The following is a 23,975-nucleotide window of genomic DNA, read 5'->3' on the forward strand; positions in this document are numbered from 1 at the left end:
AGTAGCTGTGTGGAGCTGAATGACATGGGGGGAATGGGGCGTAAAATTAAAGAATCTTGGGAACAGGAGAAGCAAACCCCCGCAGACCGTGATCTGAAGCCCAGAGCAGCGGAGCCAAAACATGCGACAAAGGGCTTTTAAAATACTGTACTGCAGAAACAACCACCACTGCTGCATTCGTTTTTATTGTAGGTGATTAGCCTATAGGTTTGATCTGAACATAATAGCGCTAAAATAATCTCATTCTCAATTCATAGCCTACTAGTGCTCACACCGACCTGGTAAATGCATTTTAAAGTGTTTCTGTTTGTAAAGCCTTTTTATATATATTTATTTTATCCCTTGTCTTGTGTGCTGAGCCTCATCTGTAAATTGCATGTTGCAGGATTTCTCCGACCAGAGAGAGATGACCAAACAGCCGGCCAATGCTCCTACCGGTTTTAACCCGTTGCACCAGCTGGAGGGAGCGGTGGGAGTTCCCGCAAACAACCCGTATAATGCCCTTAATCAAACGTCCGCCGCTTACCCGGCTCCTCAGCCAGCGCCATCCAACGAGAGCAAAACTTTCTGTCCCACGGAAAACAAACCGGGAGAAGTCAGTAAAGTCTATGGAACATTTAAAAATGCCGCTCCGGCGGTGCCTGGATCCGTGGCTGCGAACTCGGCCTTCCGTGAGGATTCCACCAGCTCAGTTGGTGGTTCTGCTGCCCAGGTTGTCCCTGTCCAGTGCGGGGACCCGCTTAGGGCTACCGGGGATCAAAACAATGCATCGGGCAACTGGACCACCATGAGTCAGACCACCATCATTCTGGGCGCAGATGGCAACACGTCTGTTCAGCCCGGCGCCGTGATCGGGGTAAGTGGGCTCAAACGAATTGTTTCGATACGGGAGGATAGCCCAACCGGGGTCAGGATAGCTTAGAGGGGGGTTTCTGGATTACAAGACGAACCGCGGTTCGGAGTGAATGGTGATCTATCTGACATGCAACCTGTATTGCCTATTAAGATAGAGAATTGGCTGTGGTGTTATCAGGTCTTTCACGGATAAGGAAGCCGAGGTGGGGGTGACATGCTGCGGGCTGAGAAGTTGTAATTACGGTCCCATGGGACTCCTTCTGATAGTCCAGCTCTGGAGACTGACGCTGAGGGGTGATTTGAGAGAATATGATCTATATAGCCTATTCGAGTGAGTTTCCATTTGCGATGGCCAGAGGCAGTGACCATAGGTTACAATTGTCTACAAATCGGGTAGAATTCACCAATATAATAGTTTAGAATAATTCCCAGTTATTGGAGGAAATTATCAAAATATAGAACGAAAAAGGTAGGCTATCGATTTCGATTTCTGCCTTTGGCTAGAATAGACTATCTGTTTGATACAATTCGCTCAACAAAGTTGGTCTTAAAACGTCATCTTGAAGGTGCTAAATGGAAAGAATCTTCCCACTGCAGTGAGATAAAGGAAGATGCCCAATATATGCCTGTAAAATGGTTGTTTGTGTATCAGCATACGGTAATGGTATATCACCCGCACTGCGCTGCTCCGTGTGTCAGGTATAGATAGAACGAGGGATAGAAACCCCGCATCATGCTCTCTCGGGATTGGTCTCAGTAAACCCATGACAGCGCTTGGCAATGGGTTACATAAGGCTGCGCATTCTGCCCATTGTTCCAATCCCCGCGAGGGCATTCCTCGCCACTCTCCTCCTCTCTCCCCTCCTTTCTCCCCTCCTCTCACTCTAGTCTCCCGCCTTTCTGACAGTGCTCCATTGATACGCTTGGTCCCGGTCTCCCTCTTACCCCTCTTGGCACGGAATCAGAAATGAGGAAATTTGAATGATCTGTTTGTATGAATATTTATATGAATGTGTCCTGTCATGTTTTAAAATGCTCGCATCAATCAAATAGTGGTATTCCCGCGATTGCTGTGTGCGTCGAAGCGGAGTGCATTTGTGTTTTCTGACTGTTGCAAATAGCCTATACTTGTGTCCAATGTAATAGATCGAAAAACGAAACGAATCGTTCGCCCAGAAAGGCAAGGGGTTTGGGATCTGAGACGTTTTAATGATAGGCTATACTAAATTGAAGTCCAATATGGTTACTTAATGTACATGAAACCACTAAAATCCACTGTTTTTCCCAGGAGGACGAGAGTGGAGATGAGAATAAGGCCAGGGGAAACTGGACTAATAAATTGGATTTCATCCTGTCCATGGTTGGTTATGCCGTGGGACTGGGAAACGTGTGGAGGTTTCCATACCTTGCCTTCCAAAATGGTGGAGGTAAGGAGATTGTTGAGTTGAGAATATACCTGCACTGCAAATGTCACTAAAGTTGTAAATGCACAAGCACCTAAATGCGGAAAATAAAACGTATCCCAAAACTGATCAGTGTTATTTGACTTAGATATTCCATTGCTCCACAGTGATAGATGTAGATGTTTGACATCACCCATAATTGATATGAACGAAATTGACGATTTAATTCAATTCGAGGAACACAATGTGGATTAAGTCGATTTAAAAGGGCTTCATATCCTGGATGATTTGTATTGTTGTTTTGCCATTGTTTAAACAGCAGTATGCTTAATGTAATTTAACATTGTCAAACGAAAATACATGACTTTAATTCATTCACTTGCTAGGCTATATCATTGGAGTTGAAATTAGTGTCGAAAAACATATTATTGACTTTCCTTTTTGCTTGCTTTTTCTTCTCTCAAAAGGAATAGGCGACTTTTTATTGTGACACGTTTTCTAAACAGTTATAGAAAGCGTCTAGCTAACATTATTTTTCAGCTTCTAGGAGACTACTCTTTTTCGTGGATTCTAGTTAATTTATTTAGGCTTTATGATTGATAATCAGATCTGTAAATAAAATATTATTTATATTATTATTATTATTACTAGGCCTATCTTAATTTCAATTTAGCTTGGTCTACACTCATGATGGGTGAATTAATGACCTTATAGAACTAATTAGGCTACATGCAAAGGAAGCAAATAAGTATAACACATCATTTGTTTAATGAGCTTGGCCTTTTTTTTTCTATTTTAGCATATTGGATGACTGTCATTCATATTCCATTCACCCAGTTCAATGTAACAGCGATAGGTTAAGGCTACATGATACTCAAATTATCCTTATACCCATCATGAGGTTGCTACAACCTAGCCTACGAATGAACGTTTACAATGTAGCTGTTATACTTATTTGCCTCCCTTGCATGTAGCCTAATTAGACATGTCACATTTATTTAACTATTACCCGCTATACATAATCTCTTTATTTCATGAGAAAGGCAGTCGAATGAATAAATCTGTTATAGCCTTCTCTTTAAATCACGTGAGCCAAGTTGTACCTGTGCGCTACTTTGAAATACTTCCCCGTTTCCCTGTGTGTATAGGTGCTTTTTTGATCCCCTACCTGATAATGTTGTGCCTCGCCGGGATCCCTATCTTTTTATTGGAGGTTTCTCTGGGTCAGTTTGCCAGCCAGGGCCCGGTGTCCGTGTGGAAAGCCATTCCAGCTCTGCAAGGTAAACTACGCATATACAGGCTGCGATCCAAACTCATAAAGTCACGTATTTAAAACGTGTAACGTGTAACTTCAGAAGAAAAAGAAAAAAAGATAACTACTTATTATGATATACGAACTTTTGATCAAGCTCCTCTGCCTGCTTAAGAGTAATTGATATATTTCGTCTCATTTATTTATTTTAGGTTGCGGGATTGCCATGTTGATAATATCTGTCTTGATAGCCATATACTATAACATTATTATGTGCTGGACACTGTACTACCTGTTCGCTTCGTTGAAGGGCTCACTGCCATGGGCTAACTGTAAGAACGAGTGGAACACGTTGGACTGTAAGGACAAAGACATGCTTCTCTTAGGTAAGACCACAATGCGCCAGAACGCACACACACGATCATGCATGCGCACACACACATACACATAGGCAACCCATCACCATTGCGCAATGCGCAACGCACCCCTCAGCTAAGGTATTTCTGTAACCTGACCTATAGTGTAGAGTGGCCAGTTATTTTAAGCATTGTTTTCTAGTTTCATTTACATCCAAAAAGTGCTACTTTTGCTTACTAGGTTTATTATATCGATTTTTATATTTCTTCTGTGGGTCTCAAGTTCTTTTTTCAACTGTGTGTAGGTTACAATTGTGTGATATTTTTTTCCCTCCTGATTATATCTTTATTCAACTCTAAACATGTCATGAGCACAAAGCAGTTATACAAAATGTGTATTTTCAATATTAAGGTGTAGACAAGTTAGTTTTGCACTGGTGCAATTATGAGTAATTGTTTTTAGGTTACATTGGGCAACAATTCATTTAAAAAAAGAAGATAAATTGATAAAAGAAAGGCTCCCAGTATGACCGGATAATTTTCTCCCAGTTGCACGGGGGAAAAAAAAAAAAAATCGAAATTTGATTAAGAAAATGCCTGTTTTGTCTATTGCATTTTAGTGAATTCAGCACAAAAGTTGCTTGCGTGACACATTTACTGTAGTGGAGTTGCTGCAGTGCCGCAGTGTGCGCAAGACCGCCCTCTCTTGGTCAATTACAGTAACTGTACTCTCCCTGGTCTCTCTCTCCTCTGTATCCTTGAATAGCATTGATCAGTGGCCGTCAGTGCCGTTTCAGATGATTATTTTCATGAGCATGGCCTTATTTCTATTACAGCATATTGGATGACTGTCATTCATATTCCATTCACCCAGCTAAATGTAACAGCGATAGGTTTAGGCTACTGCATGATACTCTAATTGTCCCTATACCCATCATGAGGTTGTTACAACCTAGCCAACGAATTAAAGTTTACAACACAGGTCGAGAGAAGAATTTGATGTGACACATGGGCAGACAGTGACATTCAACAACGCCTTGCACACTCTTGCCTGCATCTAGCGGATAACGAGTGTAATCATTAATCCAACAGTTGCAGACAAGAGTTTCTTTCGGACAAACTCCGTTATGTTTATCCCCGTTCTGTTCCGCTTGCTTCTGTTTAAGAAACGTTTTTCAACAGAATCGGCTGAATGAATACACCCCTTGTAGTGGCGGTTCCCTATGAACTGCCTCTGGCACAGGAGAGACCTGTCCATAACGCGTCCATAAAAATCAGCTTGGGGTGACGTTCTCATTTATTGCGTATCTAAATAGCTCCAAAACCCATATTCCAATAGAAAAGGTCCAGAGAGATGCATTCTATAAGCTATATCTGTGATACAGTAAGAACTGTAAGTGCTCTCCTCTCACCTGTGCTAACCCTTCCTGGTCACCTGTGCTTCCTATATGCACACACGACCAGTGACCCATGACCCCAACATATAGTGCTCTCTAGTGAACAAAACAAGTAAAAAATAACCCTTGTCAGACAACATATACGCAACTCATAAACACATAAACAGGCCAAAATGACTCCTACACCCCTGATCATGGGTAAATACAGTTCTCAGTTTCATAGCAGCCACGTTGTATTCCTTCTCGCATCTACGTTATGCGCTCTCCTGCTTTCACCTCTTCCCCTCGCTTGTGGACTTCAATGCACAAGACAAGGCAAGGCAAAAAAAAAACTTTCCAAGCCAAACCGCTACACACAGCCTACATCGTTGTCACCATATTAGCTAAAGTAACATCATAGTCAGCATAGGTAATATAACTAAATCTAAATCTCTCTCTATCTCTCTATTTCTCTCTTGCTTCTCCTTCATTTTGGAAGAAATTAATTTGTTGAAAACTGTTCAACTATTTTCTTTCTCTCTCTGAATCAACTACACATCCCATTTTATGCACTGCAGTGTTAGCTAGCTGTAGCTCATGCTTTCAGTACTAGATTCATTCTCTGATCCTTTGATTGGGTTGACAACATGTCAGTTCATGCTGCAAGAGCTCTGATAGGTTGGAGGACGTCCTCCGGAAGTTGTCATAATTACTATGTAAGTCTATGGAAGTGGGTGAGAACCATGAGCCTCCTAGGTTTTGTATTGTAGTCAATGTACTCATAGGAGGATGGAAGCTAGCTGTCCTCAGCTACACCATACTACCCTACAGAGTGCTGTAGAGGCTACTGTAGACCTTCTTTGCAAAATATTGTGTTTTAATCAATTATTTGGTGACGTGATTATATTTAGTATAGTTTTATCTAAAAAGGATACATTTTTAAATGTTTAATTTTAAAATGAAATTCACTGAGGAGGATGGTCCTCCCCTTCCTCCTCTGAGGAGCCTGCACTGGCATTGATGCTGTGTCAACCCGTAGGTGTCATTGATAATACAACAAACGTATGATGATTATACAAAGGGAAATTAGATCTACTCTGTCAAACATGATTAACGTTTCTACGTTTATTCTAAGTGTAGGCTACATTTGGCAAAAAGCTTATTTCATAATAAGCACAACTTGTATTTACAGTTTTGTTAAAGGAAAATAACCATTACACATATAAAACATGCTGGGCAAGTATCTATTCTACATTCTAGACTACCACCTGAGAAAATTGTGAGAGTTGATACCGTTTTTTAAACAAGATTATAAAGATGTCTTTCTGTCTGTCACTGTTGAGGTATTTATTTTCTCTAATTCGATACAGTGTATGTCAACCTGTCTGTCTGTCTGTCTGTCTGTCTGTTCTGGTTGTGACAGACACGTGTATCCTCCATGATAAAAACATCACCTCTGTAAAGAACAGCTCGTTCTGTCTGTCGGCTCAAGCCATTGGAAACCTGAGCAAACTGGTTAACATGACCTATCCGGACAACCAAACGTACGTCAGCCCCAGCGAGGAGTACTTCAAGTAAGTTCGAATCAAAGTTTATTCGTCATATGCACAGGATACAGTGCACAGTGTACACAGTGTAATGAAATGCATACTTGCAAGCTCTCCTTGCAAACAATACAACATCTCAAAAAGTATTCAATAAAAATCTATAATAACTTGCATCATATTTACATTGAGGTTCTATGTTTGAAGTATGCCTGCCTGCTGATGATACTTGGGATTTCTCATACATACTGTAAATGTTGGTTTCCTTTCTTACATAATTAGGCCACAGTTATTGGGCTGTATAAACACTATTATTTCCCGCTATTGATTGATATGTAGGAATAATAAATGTCAGATCTGAAAAAGCTGTTTTATGTGATTGGGAAATAACTCTCTCTCTCTCTCTCTCTCTCTCTCTCTCTCTCTCTCTCTCTCTCTCTCTCTCTCTCTCTCTCTCTCTCTCTCTCTCTCTCTCGCTCGCTCGCTCGCTCGCTCTAGGTACAATGTCTTGCACATCTCCAAAGGGATAGAGTACCCTGGAGACATCCGCTGGCCCCTCGCAGGCTGCTTGTTGCTGGCCTGGTTGATAGTCTACCTCTCCCTGGCCAAAGGAATCAAGTCATCAGGGAAAGTAAGAGGAATATCTCTCTCTCTGCTCATGTGGTACCTCCTTTAACCTCCTTTGGATTTGAATTATTTCCCCCCTGTGAAATCCCAGAGCCATAAAAGAAAGTGTTTAGTTCTGTGAATCAATATGTAACGTTGCCCTCTAGTGGGTTTGTTTTTAAACTAAAAGTTTTGAATCAGTGCATTATCACACAACCTGCTAACTCTCCCTCCGTTTCGTTCTTCCTCTCCCATCTCCTAGGTGGTGTATTTCACAGCTACGTTCCCCTACGTGGTTCTGGTCATTCTGTTGTTCAGAGGAGTGACCCTCCCAGGGGCTGGCGACGGCATCCTCTACTTCATCACACCCAAGTGGGAGAAACTCTATGATGCTAAGGTATACACACACACACGTAAGTGCGCACAGGCACGCAAATAGACTCACGCACATATGCGTTCACACACACACACATTTCTTCTGCCCATCCCTCTGTGTCTAACAGCGAGTGTGAATTTGTGTGTGTTCCTCCAGGTGTGGAAGGATGCTGCCACCCAGATCTTCTTCTCTCTGTCAGCAGCCTGGGGAGGCCTCATCACACTGTCTTCTTACAACAAGTTCCACAACAACTGCTACAGGTAAGTACTTCTCACTGTGCCGCTTAACAGCTTCGCTTCCTGCCATTTACAACTGCCACTGGGAGTGATCTCGAAACCTCTGTCTCGCAATCACACGTGACCCGCCCCTCTTGGCGATATTTTAGCCGGCTGCGCCACCGTAAAGCTAGCGACTCGATGGTGCAGGTGGAGACATTTCAGAACCGGAGGAGTGAGGTTACCAATCAACACGACGCAGACTCAAATTGCTGTCGTCCCTGCTTTATGTAACATACTGTGTTATGTAGCTTTGAAGGTGAACACATGTCTCTATGACAACATACGGTTGTTTTAGCAAGGGTCGTCAAAATGTGTAAAAGGTCAAAAATACAGTTCTGATAAATGTAACAGCTGTTAAATGGAGCAAGATATTCAACACTTTTTGGATTTTGAAAATCTATCAAATGTTGACTGCACATAAACCATTATATAATTACATTACATTTTTTACATTTTAGTCATTTAGCAGACGCTCTTATCCAGAGCGACTTACAGTAGAGTGCATACATTTTATTACATTTTTGTAAAAAAAAAAATTACATTTCAATACATTTTTACATACTGAGACAAGGATATCCCTACCGGCCAAACCCTCCCTAACCCGGACGACGCTATGCCAATTGTGCGTCGCCCCACGGACCTCCTGGTTGCGGCCGGCTGCCCAGCCTGGGCGCGAACCCAGAGACTCTGGTGGCCCTAGACCACTGCGCCACCCGGAAGACATCAGAATGATAATGTATATATCATGTATAAATATATACAATTTAGCAGACGCTGTTATCCAATGTGACTTACAGTCATGCGTGCATACATTTCACGTATGGGTGGTTCCAGGAATCAAACCCACTATCCTGGCATTGCATGCGCCTTGCTCTACCAACTAAACTACAGAGCACTTTGAATGAGAGACAATAATATACAGGAATTTTGGTGGGAATTCAAGTCAATTCAAATATTTAAAAAAGGTATTTTTTGAAACAACACATGCCACTTTTATTTTTACCATACAGGCCAATTGCAATCAACAGGCAGAATCTAACACGAAGCTGTGTGTTGGAATTGGATTTCTTAAAACATTACTAACGGGAGATTACATGCACCGGTGTGTTAAAACAAACACACACACACACACACACACACACACACACACACACACACACACACACACACACACACACACACACACACACACACACACACACACACACACACACACACACACACACACACACACACACACACACACACACACACACTTTAAACCCCCTATGCTCCTTTGAGATCCCTCTTTCAAAGCCACTGAGATCTCTTCTAGCCATGGTAGCCAAAATAATGGGCAACTGGACAATTTTATACATCACCCTAAGCATCATGGGATGTTAATTGCTTAATTACCTCTGGAACCACACCTGTGTGGAAGCACCTGGTTTCAATATACTTTGTATCCAGGGCTTTAAATCAAATGTATATTCATTGATAGCACTGGTGCTCCCAACTTAAAAAAGTTAGGAGAACAACATCAAATCTCGGAGCACCTGGCGATATAAACTCTGCAAAAAAAGAAACGTCCCTTTTTCAGGACCCTGTCTTTCAAAGATAATTCGTAAAAATCCAAATAACATCACAGATCTTCATTGTAAAGGGTTTAAACACTGTTTCCCATGCTTGTTCGATGAACCATAAACAATTAATGAACATGCACCTGTGGAACGGTTGTTAAGACACTAACAGCTTACAAATGGTAGGCAATTAAGGTCACAGTTATGAAAACGTAGGACACTAAGGAGGCCTTTCTACGGACTCTGAAAAACACCAAAAGAAAGATGCCCAGGGTCCCTGCTCATCTGCGTGAACGTGCCTTAGGCATGCTGCAAGGAGGCATGAGGACTGCAGATGTGGCCAGGGCAATAAATTGCAATGTCCATACTGTGAGACGCCTAAGACAGTGCTACAGGGAGACAGGACGGACAGCTGATTGTCCTCGCAGTGGCAGACCACGTGTAACAACATCTGCACAGGATCGGTACATCCGAACATCACACCTGCGGGACAGGTACAGGATGGCAACAAGAACTGCCCAAGTTACACCAGGAACGCACAATCCCTCCATCAGTGCTCAGACTGTCCGCAATAGGCTGAGAGAGGCTGGATTGAGGGCTTGTAGGCCTCACCAGACATCACCGGCAACAACGTTGCCTATGGGCAACCCACCGCCGCTGGACCAGACAGGACTGGCAAAAAGTGCTCTTCACCGACGAGTCGTGGTTTTGTCTTACCAGGGGTGATGGTCAGATTGGCGTTTATGGTCAAAGGAATGAGCGTTACACCGAGGACTGTAGTCTGGAGCGGGATTGATTTGGAGGTGTAGGGTCCGTCATGGTCTGGGGCGGTGTGTCACAGCATCATCGGACTGAGCTTGTTGTCATTGCAGGCAATCTCAACGCTGTACGTTACAGGGAAGACATCGTCCTCCTTCGTGTGGTACCCTTACTGCAGGCTCATCCTGACATGACCCTCCAGCATGACAATGCCACCAGCCATACTGCTCGTTCTGTGTGGGATTTCCTGCAAAACAGGAATGTCAGTGTTCTGCCATGGCCAGCGAAGAGGCCGGATCTCAATCCCATTAAACACGTCTGGGATCTGTTGGATCGGAGGGTGAGGGCTAGGGCCATTCCCCCCAGAAATGTCAGTTTCCAGCTACAATAGTCATTTACAACATTAACAATGTCTACGCTGTATTTCTGGTCAATTTGATGTTAAAAAACTAGATACTATTCTCAGTCTAAATTGACCATAATTAGTGCTTGTAAAGTTACTGCCATCAGAGGTATTATGATGGTCAAAATTAGAGATTTCAAATGTCTAATATTTTGAATTCAAGAAATAGGTTCTAGCGATATTTGTTTGATTCCCTTGCCTTTTTGCCTGTGAGCCAATGCCACAGATGTTAGAAAATCGAGACAAGACATTATGTGTGTAGTAAATCTGAGTAGGTTGATGTGTATGATATTGGATGTGATTTAGTGAAAGTGTGTACGATGTCTGAATAAGAGGTAGACTATAATGTGTGATGTCCAAATATATAATAACTCCGCCAATTTGCATGGTTGTGTGTCTATGTGTGTAACATGTAGTGCGTATAGCCTTAATATTCATGATGATAATTGTAATCCATATCGTATCACCGTCATCGTTGCATCATAATTACCTTTAACATCATTGAAAAACACATCCCAGCATTTCCAAAGCAATTGACGTTTCACATGATCATGAAAGAGACCTTGCATTACTCTAGTCATAAGGTGAATGCACCAATTTGTAAGTCGCTCTGGATAAGAGCGTCTGCTAAATGACTTAAATGTAAATGTAAATGTCTAGAGACGGCTTCACTACAGCACAAATGTATTCCGTACAATATGTTATTATTCCCCAATGCCCCTATTCTGATATCTTCCCCTTGCTTGTTGTAAACATATATAAACTTGTAGACAAATACATAAAAAAGATAAACAAACAATAAACATATTAAATTATATGTACTTGGACTTTTACCAAATACGTATTAAGAAGGAAAGAAATTCCACAAAATAACTTTTAACAAGGCACACCTGTTAATTGAAATGCATACCAGATGACTACCTCATGAAGCTGTTTGAGAGAATGCAAAGGGTGTGCAAAGCTGTCATCAAGGCAACGGGTGGCTACTTTGAAGAATATAGTCAAAATAAACATCAAAAAAGAATATCAAATATAACATATATTTGAATTTGTTTAACACTTTTTTGGTTACTACATGTTTCCATGTGTGCTATTTCATAGTTTTGATGTTTTCACTAATATCCTACAATGTAGAAAATAGTAAAAATAAAGAAAAACCCTTGAATGAGTAGGTGTGTCCAAACATTTGACCAGTACTATATATACAGTACCAGTCAAAAGTCTCGACACACCTACACATTCAAGGGTTTTTCTTTATTTTGACTATATACTAGACATAAATTCTCTTAATAGGGAGTTGGATCACCATGAGCCAGAACAACTTCAATGCACCTTGGCATAGAATCTACATGTGTCTGGAACTCTATTGGAGGGATTATTTATGAGACATTTCCATAATTTGGGGTTTTGTTGATGGTGGTGCAAAACGCTGTCTCAGGCACCGCTCCAGAATCTCCCATAAGTGTTCAATTAGGTTCAGATAATGGTGACTGAGACCGCCATGGCATGTTTCATGTTCATCAAGTCATTCAGTGACCACTCGTGCCCTATGGATGGAGCAATTTGTCATTCTATGGGGGCATAGCTATGGGAGCCAAAATAATGGCATGATAATAATACATGACCCTAAGCATGATGGGATGCTTTCAATATACTTTGTATCCCTAATTTACTCAAATGTTTCCATTATTTTGGCAGTTACCTGTGTCTTATCCTGCTGGCACGGTTGGTAGACTTTAGAAAAGCAAGGAAAAACTAAATGTACTGAATAAGACTCATTCCTTTCAATATTTTCCCCATATTTTAGCAGAGATGCAGAGAAGCATGTGACATTTATTTTTAAAAAGAACCACCAGTCAGGAGGATACAGACAGCTCAAGAGGTATGCTTAGATATGCAGAAAAATATAGATATTTTTACATAGAATTAAGCATACTGATTATGGCTCTAGATTGCAGGAAAAAGCTGTTTCAGTTGTTTGAAAATAAAAAATTCTCTTAGATTTTTGGGCTGCATGCCGTCCCTGATTGTACACCTCAAGAGTCCGGAGGAATTTCTGTACTGCATGCGCAATAGCAGAGTTTGCTAAATAAAAGACGCCCTGAGTGATACAAATCATCATGATATTATTAAGCCTACTTTGTGCAGTTATTAGTATTTAATTTGGAAGGTTTTATGGAAAAGACTATTTTCGCTTTGCTAACTGGCTACACAAAGTGGTAGACACAGACATTTCCGTGCCGTTACGTCTTCAGAAAGTTGCAAGAAATACAAATCTCTGATGCATTCTTTAATATTCTTTACATGTAGGCTTTGGATTGAATGAATCTGCACACACTTTTTTCTCTAGGGCACTCGGAAACAACTGCACAGTGAAGCCTTTCATGACAATAATTATTATCTGGGTGATTTCTTTTCCTGGTCTCACCGGTGCTTCCAAAATAAATTGTCAGGTTTCACAGCAAAATATGAAGGAGCATATGTACTTTAGAGCCCTGTTTGCATCCCTTATTTACGCAAGTGTTTCCTTTATTTTCGCAGTTACCTGTAAATTACCACAATAGTAAACGTGAAAATACTTTCCAAAATGATTGTGAAATAGATAACTTGTCCATAGTCTGTTCAAAGAATAGATTTTAGTGTTACTGATGATAATACTTAAAGGGAAAGAATAGATTTTCGTGTTACTGGTGATAATACTCAAAGGGAAAGAATATCTTGAGAAATGTTGGCAGCAACCAGGACTCAAATTGAACATCGCCAAAAAGACGTAAAAAAAGGTTAAAAAGGACGTATTTTAAGGATGTTGAAAATACATATTTTACGGACGTTGAAAGACGTCTTTCACGTCTAAGTGAAAGTTTAAAATACAATTTACAGACGTTGAAAATACCACTTTCTTTGGTCATTGTTCTTATGGACAAATTTTAACTGTACATAATTTCACTTACACTTCCTTCAAAAGTTTGGGGTCACTTAGAAATGTCCTTGTTTTTGAACGAAAAACACATTTTTTGTCTATTAAAATAACATCAAATTGATCAGAAATACAATGTAGACATTGTTAATGTTGTAAATGACTATTGTAGCTGGAAATGGCAGATTTTTTATGGAATATCTACATAGGCGTACAGAGGCCCATTGTCAGCAACCATCACTCCTGTGTTCCAATGGCACATTGTGTTAGCTAATCCAAGTTTATCGTTTTAAAAGGCTAATTGATCATTAGAAAAGCCTTTTGCAATTATATTAGCACAGCTGAAAACTGTTGTTCTGATTAAAGAAGCAATAAACCTGGCCTCTTTAGACTAGTTGAGTATCTGGAGCATCAGCATTTGTGGTTTCAAATACAGGCTCAAAATGGCCAGAAACAAATAACTTTCTTCTAGAGATGCACGATATATCAGTGAACATATCGGAATCACACGATATTAGCTAAATATGCCAACATCGGTATCGGCCCGGTGTCTAGTTTAACGCCAATGTAAAAAAACGATGTCAAAGCTGACGTGCATACCTATTTAACGCACAGTAGGTACATGAAATAATGACGCCACATAAAATTTTGCGCTACACCTGCAACACAGCATTCCTAACCTAGCCCACAATGTCTGCTGTGTGGATCGAGCAGTCATTTGAAAGAGTAAGACAATTTCAGCGAAACAACTTGAAGGCGAAATCCATTAACGCCAAGATAATGGAATTCATTGCCCTTGACAATCAACCGTTCTTTGTCTTGGGTGATGTTGGCTTTCGCGACTAGTCGAGCACTAGTACACACTAACGTTTAAAAAGTGCGCTATTGATCAGATGTTGCCCTACTGGAGTTACACAGTAATAGCGTCACTGTTATTAGCTTCACGACATCCTATGGAACGCCGTTTGGGTCTTTGTGTGTCCAAAAAGATACACGTCATATAACACTATTTGACAATAACACTATTTGAAGCGTTAATTAAGTTTTTAATTTGACACCTCAAATAACACAGTTCTATTATAGAATATTGTGTTCTGAATTTGCCAAGCGCCACCGCTACTGTCAGTAGCGCTGTCAAAGCTGTACAAAAAAGTCTGCAAACAAGCAAACACCGGCCACGAACGATGTGTTTACAACAATGCGTTGGTAATAAAGCATTATTTGGTTCGAACGCAACTTCTGGCGTAGCTAGCTAACTTTAGCTTGGTACCTAGCTAGCACCAGTGCAACCAGCCTGAAAACAATGACGAGTAGAAACTGCAGTCATTTTCACTATTCTTAGCAATGATTTCGGAACTTGTGAGTAAGCAAAAGCTAGGTAGCCACTTGTTGTTCGCCTATTGAAATTGAACTTCAGTTCATGAAAACAAATAGCTAGCCAGCTACTTAAACTTGTTGCCTAAAGGTAACGTTATAAGCAGCCAGCTAGCTTCATCTGGCTAGTGAGGCTCGACCTGACCAGGTTATGTGTTGTGAAGCTAGCCACAATAATGATTAGGCACAATAGTGGAATTTGCAATTTGCTTTCAAAATAAAAAGTACCTCTGAAAGTGATGCAGAAGGTTACAATTGGTGGAATCATGACACATTTAGACTAGATAATGTTAAACAAGGTTGGAATGTGAAGCAATGAAATGGGGTATCAGTCTACTCGGTGACACTCACAGAACACAACTGTGAAGAGTTTACGCAAATATTAGCGTTGTAGCTCTTATCGCAGGACTGTAACTGTGTGAAATCACCTCCCTAATCAGCCTATTGTGTGTATTGACATTCATATTGCATCGTACAGCTTTACGTAAGGATTGGGGATCAATGAAATGGGGTAACAGTCTATTCAAAACCCAATATATTTTTTCTCAACATCCTCCTCAGACTCAAGAAGATCCACGCAGTATTGTTTCTCCTCGGGAATAGTGTTCAATACACATAGGTTGACAATAAATGTGGCTCAATTCACAGTTGTTTCGGAGTCCCGCAATAAGAGCTATGATGCTAAAAATCTCTGAGTGTCACTGAGTAGACTGATACCCTATGTCATTGATCCACAATCCATAGGTAAGACTGTACAGTGAAATAAGTATGCCCCCAATGCAATTCTAAAGTCTAATCCATCCAGTGTGATTTCAACAGATTTTTGTCAAATTAACAAATGATTGTCTTTTGTTGATTTTATATAACAACCTTCCAACCTCGTTTATCATGATCTATTCAATTATGGCATAATTCTATTATTTGTCTGCATTTGCATTACTGTCAATTACATACTTTTATTTTGAAGGCTAACCGCAAAGTCCAATGTTGTGGCTAATCCTTATTGTGGCTAGCTTCACATAGATGGGTCCGACCACCATTAATCAAATAAGAAATGTCTTATAAATTAGGGTTATTTTAGATGATGACTATAGCTACTGAAACAGATTGTCGTTTTGCTATGTTTTTGGGGAAGAACATTGTTTGCATCCATGAACTAGCTAACTTTTTTTTATGACCAGCACTGTAGGTGCGCGAGACAACTTTACCAGCATCATAGCATACATATCGATGAATCATTGTGACATATGAAATACGAGGGTTAGTGTAATCAATGTGTAATAATTACGTAAAAATGTATGAATGTGTTAAATTATTATTCAGGTCCTGATTGGTCAACAAGCTTATTTGATACTTCAAATAGTGTTATTTGACGTGTATTTCTAACACTATTTGACGTGTATTTCTAACACTATTTCACGTGTATTTCTAACACTATTTGACGTGTATTTCTAACACTATTTCACGTGTATTTCTAACACTATTTGACGTGTATTTCTAACACTATTTCACGTGTATTTCTAACACTATTTGACGTGTATTTCTAACACTATTTCACGTGTATTTCTAACACTATTTGACGTGTATCTTTTTTGAGATGCAAAGACCCAAACGCGGTTCCATAGAAATCCTGGTTGAGAATAAAATGACTGAAAAAAATGAACGTCGAAACTGCACAGCAAGTAAGTGAAAGAAATAGGTTTTGATTATGTTTTACTGCTAATTGGGACATAGGTAAACGCCAACAAAATATTTTTTGGGTCAGTGTGGTGTCAAATCAAATCAAATTTTATTAGTCACATGCACCGAATACAACAGGTGTAGACTTACAGTGAAATGCTTACTTACGAGCCCCTAACCGACAGTGCAGTTTCAAATAATACGGATAAGAATAAGAGATAAAAGTAACAAATAATTAAAGAGCAGCAGTAAAAATCAACAATATATACATGGGGGTGCTGTTACAGAGTCAATGTGTGGAGGCACTGGTTAGTTGAGGTAGTATGTACATGAAGGTAGAGTTAATTAAAGTGACTATGCATAGATGACGACAGAGAGTGGCAGTGGTGTGGAGAGAGGGGGCGGGGCAATGCGAATAGTCTGGGTAGCCATTTGACTAGATGTTCAGGAGTCTTATGACTTGGGGGTAGAAGCTGTTAAGAAGCCTCTTGGACCTCCGGTACTACTTGCCGTGTGGTAGCAGGGAGAACAGTCTATGACTAGGGTGGCTAGAGCCTTTGAAAATTTTTAGGGCCTTCCTCTGACACCGCCTGGTATAGAGGTCCTGGATGGCAGGAAGCTTGGCCCCAGTGATGTACTGGGCCGTTCACACTACCCTCTGTAGTGCCTTACGGTCGGAGGCCGAGCAGTTGCCATACCAGGCAGTGATGCAACCAGTCAGGATGCTCTCCATGGTGCAGCTGTAGAACCTTTTGAGGATCTGAGGACCCATGCCAAATCTTTTCAGTCTCCTGAGGGGGAACAGGTTTTGTCGTGCCCTCTTCACGACTATCTTGGTGTGCTTGGACCATGTTAGTTTGTTGGTGATGTGGACACCAAGGAACTTGAAGCTCTCAACCTGCTCCACTGCAGCCCCGTCGATGAGAATGGGGGCGTGCTCAGTCCTCTTTTTCCTGTAGTCCACAATCATCTCCTTTGTCTTGATCACGTTGAGGGAGAGGTTGTTGTCCTTGCACCACACGGCCAGGTCTCTGACCTCCCTATAGGCTGTCTCGTTGTTGTCGGTCATCAGGCCTACCACTGTTGGGTCATCTGCAAATTTAATGATGCTGTTGGAGTCGTGCCTTGCCGTGCAGTCATGAGTTAGCAGGGAGTACAGGAGGGGGCTGAGCACGCACCCCTGAGAGGCCCCCGTGTTGAGAATCAGCGTGGTGGATGTGTTGTTACCTACCCTTACCACCTGGGGACAGCCCATCAGGAAGTCCTGGATCCAGTTGCAGAGGGAGGTGTTTAGTCCTAGGGTCCTTAGGTTATTGATGAGCTTTGAGGGTACTATGGTGTTGAACGCTGAGCTGATGTCAAATAATAGAATTCTCACATAGGTGTTCCTTTTGTCCAGGTGGGAAAGGGCAGTGCGGAGTGCAATAGAGATTGCATCATCTGTGGATCTGTTGGGGCAGTATACACATTAGAGTGGGTATAGGGTTTCTGGGTTGATGGTGTTGAGCCATGACCATCCTTTCAAAGCACTTCATGGCTACAGACGTGAGTGCTACGAGTCGGTAGTCATTTAGGCAGGTTACTTGTTCTTGGGCACAGGCACTATGGTGGTCTGCTTAAAACACGTTGGTATTACAGACTCAGACAGGGAGAGGTTGAAAATGTCAATGAAGACACTTGCTAGTTGGTCAGCGCATGCTCGCAGTACACGTCCCCGTGTGGCCCTGCAGCCTTGTGAATGTTGACCTGTCTAAAGGTCTTACTCACATCGGCTGCGGAGAGCGGGATCACACAGTTGTCCTGTACAGCTGGTGCTCGCATGCCTGTTTCAGTGTTATTTGCCTCGAAGCAAGCATAGAAGTAGTTTAGCTCGTCAGGTAGGCTCGTGTTACTGGGCTGTTCTTGGCTGTGCTTCCCTTTGTAGTGTGTGTGTGTGTGTGCGTGTATGTAACCTTTATTTAACTAGGTAAGTCAGTTAAGAACAAATTCTTATTTACAATGACGGCCAAACTCGGACGACGCTGGGCCAATTGTGCGCCGCCCTATGGGACTCCCAATCACGGCCGGATGTGGTACAGCCTGGTTTCGAACCAGGGACTGTAGTGACGCCTCTTGCACGCCTCTTGCACCTCAGCGTCCACATCACCAAGGACTTGACATGGGCCAACACCCCCACTCTTGTCAAGAGGGCGCAACAGAGTCTCTACTTCCTAAGGTGGCTGAAGAAATGCCACCCGGGTCCTCTCCAAATACTACCGCTGCACCATCAAGAGTGTCCTGACCGGTTGCATCGCGGCCTGGTACGGGAATTGCTCCGTCCACGACCATTTCCTAAGTCACTCAAGGTTGACTAATATACATTGAGGCAACTGGAGGCTGTATGTGGGAAGAACAGTCAACTGACTGGCCAAGACCAGTATGACCACCATTTCTTTAAAATTGGAGACCAGCTGAGATAAAATGCTAATTATAAGCATCACAAAACTTTCTCAGTAATGATGAGTCTAAAACGACTTGCTTGGGCAGGGAAGTAGAGGAATTACCCCGCATTAGTGAATTAACAGTTTTCCAGAATTTAGAGGCCTCATAGTGCTTTGTAGTTTGATCTGGCCTGTTTAACAGAGGCAGTGCACCTATTTCTCAATTGCCTAAGTAGCTGCCAGTCAGCTAGCGAGCCAGTTTGTCTAGTCTTGGCCCAGGCTTGATTTCTTATCAAGAGGAGGTCTGAGAGTACAGGAGAATACCATGGGTTAGTTCGCTTTTTGACTCTGAGTCGCTTGAAAGGGGCATGTTTATCAGCCGAAGAGCTAAAAATGGATGAGAAAAAATGTAAATGCCACAACAGGATCTGGTATGCAACTAGTAGAAAAAAGCTCTGAATAATATACTGTAGATCATGAACAAACAACTAGGGTGAGATTTGTCTAAAAATGTCTCTCCACAATTATATGACGGTCAGAGTTTTTCCGTTTGGTATATCTAATGCAGTGGTTCCCAAACTTTTTATAGTCCCGTACCCCTTCAAACATTCAAACTCCAGCTGCATACCCCCTCTAGCACCAGGGTCAGCGCACTCTCAAATATTGTTTTTTGCCATCATTGTAAGCCTGCCACACACACACTATACAATACATTTATTGAACATAAGAATGAGTGTGAGTTTTTGTCACAACCCGGCTCGTGGGAAGTGACAAAGAGCTATTATAGGACCAGGGCACAAATAATAATATAATAATAATCAATAATTTTGCTCTTTATTTAACCATCTTCCATATAAAACCTTATTTGTTCATCGAAAATAACTCACCACAGTTTAATGAGAAGGGTGTGCTTGAAAGGATGCACATAACTCTGCAATGTTGGGTTGTATTGGAGAGAGTCTCAGTCTTAAATAATTTTCAGAGAATCCACTCTTTTCCGGTTGCAAAGGGCATCAGTGTCTTAACAGCTCGATTTGCCAAGGCAGGATACCCTGAGCGCAGCCCAATCCAGAAATCTGGCAGTGGCTTCCGATTAAATTAATTTTTCACAAAACCGCTTGTTGCAATTTCGACGAGGCTTTCTTGTTCAGATATTGGTCAGTGGACTGGAGGCAGGGCATGAAAGGGATAATGAATCCACTTGTTTGTTTCACCCGTTTCGGGAAAGTACCTACGTAAATGCACACCCAACTCACTCAGGTGCTTTGCTATATCATTTTGACATTACATCCGTAAGCTTGAGTTCATTTGCACACAAAAACATTGTACAATGATAGAAAGACCTGTGTGTTGTCCTTGTTAATGCAGACAGAGAAGAGCTCCAACTTCTTAATCATAGCCTCAATTGTGTCCCGCATATTGAACATAGTTGCAGAGTCCCTGTAATCCTAGATTCAGATCATTCAGGCAAGAAAAAAACATCACCCAGATAGGCTAGTTGTGTGAGAAACTCGTCATCATGCAAGCGGTCAGACAAGTGAAAATTATGGTCAGTAAAGAACTTTAAGCTTGTCTCTCAATAAAAACATTTTTTGTCAATACTTTGCCCCTTGATAACCAGCGCACTTCTGTATGTTGTAAAAGCGTTACATGGTCACTCCCCATATCATTGCATAGTGCAGAAAATACACGAGAGTTCAGGGGCCTTGCTTTAACAAAGTTAACCATTTTCACTGTAGTTTCCAAAACGTCTTTCAAGCTGTCAGGCATTCGCTTGGCCGCAAGAGCCTCTCGGTAGATGCTGCAGTGTACCCAAGTGGCGTCGGAGCAACTGTTTGCATGCACTCCACTATGTCTCCCTGTCTTGGCTTTTGCGCCATCAGTACAGATACCAACATGAGCAGCAGCTACGTTTGGCTACATACGGACCGTTAGTGGAATTACCACGAGAGAGTAACGGTTTATGGGATTGGATGTTAATTATTTGACTAGTCTACCTGTATTTGGCATTGTGTTGTTATTTAACTGAACACTAGATTGTTTCATTGTATTTTTGGCAGTGAAACAAGCATACTCAGGCGAGAAAAAACCCTCACCCAAATGTATAGCCCCATTGGAAAATATAAATGGAAATGTGAAGAAGAAATTTAAAAAAAACAACTAATAATAATATAAATATATATTTTTTTTGTAAAAAAAAAAGGTGAATCACATATTTTTATTTGGCGTACCCCTGACGGCATTGGAAATACCTGCTCTAATGCAAGAAATAGGGCAGTGGTCGCTGATATCATTTGCAAAAACGCCACTAGCCAAATGCTTATGGGGACGGTTAGTCAGGGTAAGCTTTTCTTGGTTTTTTATATTAATCCAAGTGGGTTTCATTATCAGCTGAGTCAAGTTAAACTCAAGACAGATATTCTTAAACTGATCTGAGGCATGTGTAAGCCAATCAAGATTTAGATCTCCTAACACAACCAGTTCAGATACCAGAAAGGATAATCAAAAATAGATAATCAAAAATAATACCAACAGCCTCCGCCGGGGCAATAGACCGCAGCAATACAAATATGCATATTTTGGCTTATGGCCGCTTTATAGCCAACAGCTCTCACATTTTATGGACAGAGATGCTAAAAGCATGATGCCATAAAAGAAGATCTTACATATAGCCACCCCTGCCGCCTTTTTCAGTCTATCACATCTGACATGTTGTGGTCCGCAATGGCAACATCCTTATCGATTATCAAATCATTCAGCGAGGTCTCTGAGATAACCAGAACATCTGGGCTAGTGTCATGCACCCAGACATCCAGAAAGTCCAGTTTAGACATCAGGCTTCGAACGTTTATACTGTATGTAACAGTCCAAGCTCTTTACGATATTTTGAAAACAGCTGGAGTATCCATGGTGACACAATAGTCAATAGAACTGGAAGAGCTAGCCACAAAAAGCTTTCTGATTGGATTCAAAGTGCCCAAGAATGCCAAGGTAACCTGCCTAAATGACTGTAGCACTCACATCTACAGTCATGTAATGCTTTGAAAGTCTTGGCTCACATCAGCACCATCATCCCAGACTCCTTGGACCCACTCCAATTTGCATACCACATCAACAGATCCACAGATGACGGAATCTGTATTGCACTCCAATATTTTTTCTAAATTCTTCAAGCTCTGTCAAATTGGTTGTTCATCATTGCAAGACAACCATTTTCAGGTCTTGCCATAGATTGTCATGTAGATTTCAGTGGAAATTGTAACTCGGCCACTCAGGAACATTCACTGTCTTGGTAAGCAACTCCAGTGTAGATTATTGCAAACAAGGATGCATGAAAGGTGAATTCATCTCCCAGTGTCTGGTTGAAAGCAGACTGAATCCGGTTTCCCCTAGGATTTTGCCTGTGCTTAGCTCCATTCCATTTCCATTTATTTTTTAACCTGAAAAACTCCCCAGTCCTTAACAATTACAAGCATACCCAGAACATGATGCAGCCACCACTATGTTTGAAAATATGGAGAGTGGTACTCAGTAATGTTTTGTATTGGTTTGGATTTGCCCCAAACATAACACTTTGTATTCAGGACAAAAAGTCAATTGTTTTACAATTTTTTTTGCAGTATTAGTAGTGCCTTGTTGCAAATAGGATGCATATTTTGGAATGGTTTAATTCTGTACAGGCTTCCTCCTTTTCACTCTGTAACTACAATTTTATTGTAACTACAATTGTAACTACAAAATATTTTCATTTATTTAACTAGGCAAGTCAGTTATGAACAAATTCTTATTTACAATGACGGCCTACACCGGCCAAACCCGGACGACTCTGAGCCAATTGTGCGCTGCCCTATGGGACTCCATATCATGGCCGGTTGTGATATTACCTGGATTTGAACCAGGGTGTCTATAGTGACACCTCTAGCACTGAGATGCAGTGCCTTCGACCGCTACGTCACTCGTGAGCCCGAGCCCGAGCCCAATGTTGCTGAACCATCCTCAGTTTTCTCCTAACAATCTTTGTAGTGACTGGGTGTATTGGTAGTGCAATTAAGAACTTCACCATGCTCAAAGGGATGTTCAATGTCTGCACCTTTTTTTACCAATCTACCAATAGGTGCCTTTCTTTGCGATGCATTGGAAAACCTCCCTGGTCTTTGTGGTTGAATCTGTGTATGAAATTCACTGCTTGACTGAGGGACCTAACAGATAAATGTATGTGTAGTGGGGTAAAGAGATGTGTTAACCACTTTTATTGCATAAAGAGTGGATCATAATTCCACTTTGACATTATGGGGTATTTTGTGTAGGCCAGTGCCAAAAAAATCTCTATTTAATCTATTTTAAATTCAGGCTGCAACACAACAAAATGTGGAATAAGTCAAGGGGTGTGAATACTTACTGAAGGCGTTGTACATGTTATATTTACCCGTTATTGTTATTCCTTATTCACTCTGTATTTCTGTCTTTATCTTTAATTCTGCATGGTTGGAAAAGGACCCTGTTAGTCTACACCTGTTTTTTACGAAGCATGTGACAAATGCGATTTTATCTGAGCATCATCAAGGATCCCACACACCCCAGCCATGAACTGTTGACTCCCTTACTGTCGGGGAGACGGTATCAGAGCATGAGGTCTGATACCATTAAGCTCAGAGACCCTTTCTATGTACACGCCTGTTGAACAAGAACATTGAACACTTGAACTGGACCGACCACCTGCACAGACTCTCCGCACCTTAGCACACATGCACACACCCACACAGATAAACACTCATCCACACACACACACACACTCATTCTAACCTAAAATGTTTATT

The 23,975-nt window shown here is 41.4% G+C and overlaps 1 protein-coding gene across 2 annotated transcripts in view; it reads left to right on the forward strand.

Moving 5' to 3' along the window:
• Positions 1 to 23,975, forward strand: part of LOC129834290 (sodium- and chloride-dependent glycine transporter 2-like) — a 56,998-nt gene that overhangs the window by 950 nt on the left and 32,073 nt on the right. Inside the window, exons 2-9 of one of the 2 annotated variants that reach the window (XM_055899148.1) lie at positions 386 to 856; positions 2,144 to 2,282; positions 3,407 to 3,538; positions 3,723 to 3,896; positions 6,666 to 6,816; positions 7,285 to 7,417; positions 7,655 to 7,789; positions 7,925 to 8,028. In XM_055899148.1, the coding sequence (XP_055755123.1) occupies positions 386 to 856; positions 2,144 to 2,282; positions 3,407 to 3,538; positions 3,723 to 3,896; positions 6,666 to 6,816; positions 7,285 to 7,417; positions 7,655 to 7,789; positions 7,925 to 8,028 (1,439 nt within the window). Of the gene's footprint in view, positions 1 to 376; positions 857 to 2,143; positions 2,283 to 3,406; positions 3,539 to 3,722; positions 3,897 to 6,665; positions 6,817 to 7,284; positions 7,418 to 7,654; positions 7,790 to 7,924; positions 8,029 to 23,975 lie in introns of those variants that run through there. The other variant, XM_055899147.1, reaches the window with a different exon arrangement.

This window comes from Salvelinus fontinalis, chromosome 35 (assembly GCF_029448725.1).
Source record: "Salvelinus fontinalis isolate EN_2023a chromosome 35, ASM2944872v1, whole genome shotgun sequence".
In the NCBI taxonomy this organism is placed as follows: domain Eukaryota; kingdom Metazoa; phylum Chordata; class Actinopteri; order Salmoniformes; family Salmonidae; genus Salvelinus; species Salvelinus fontinalis.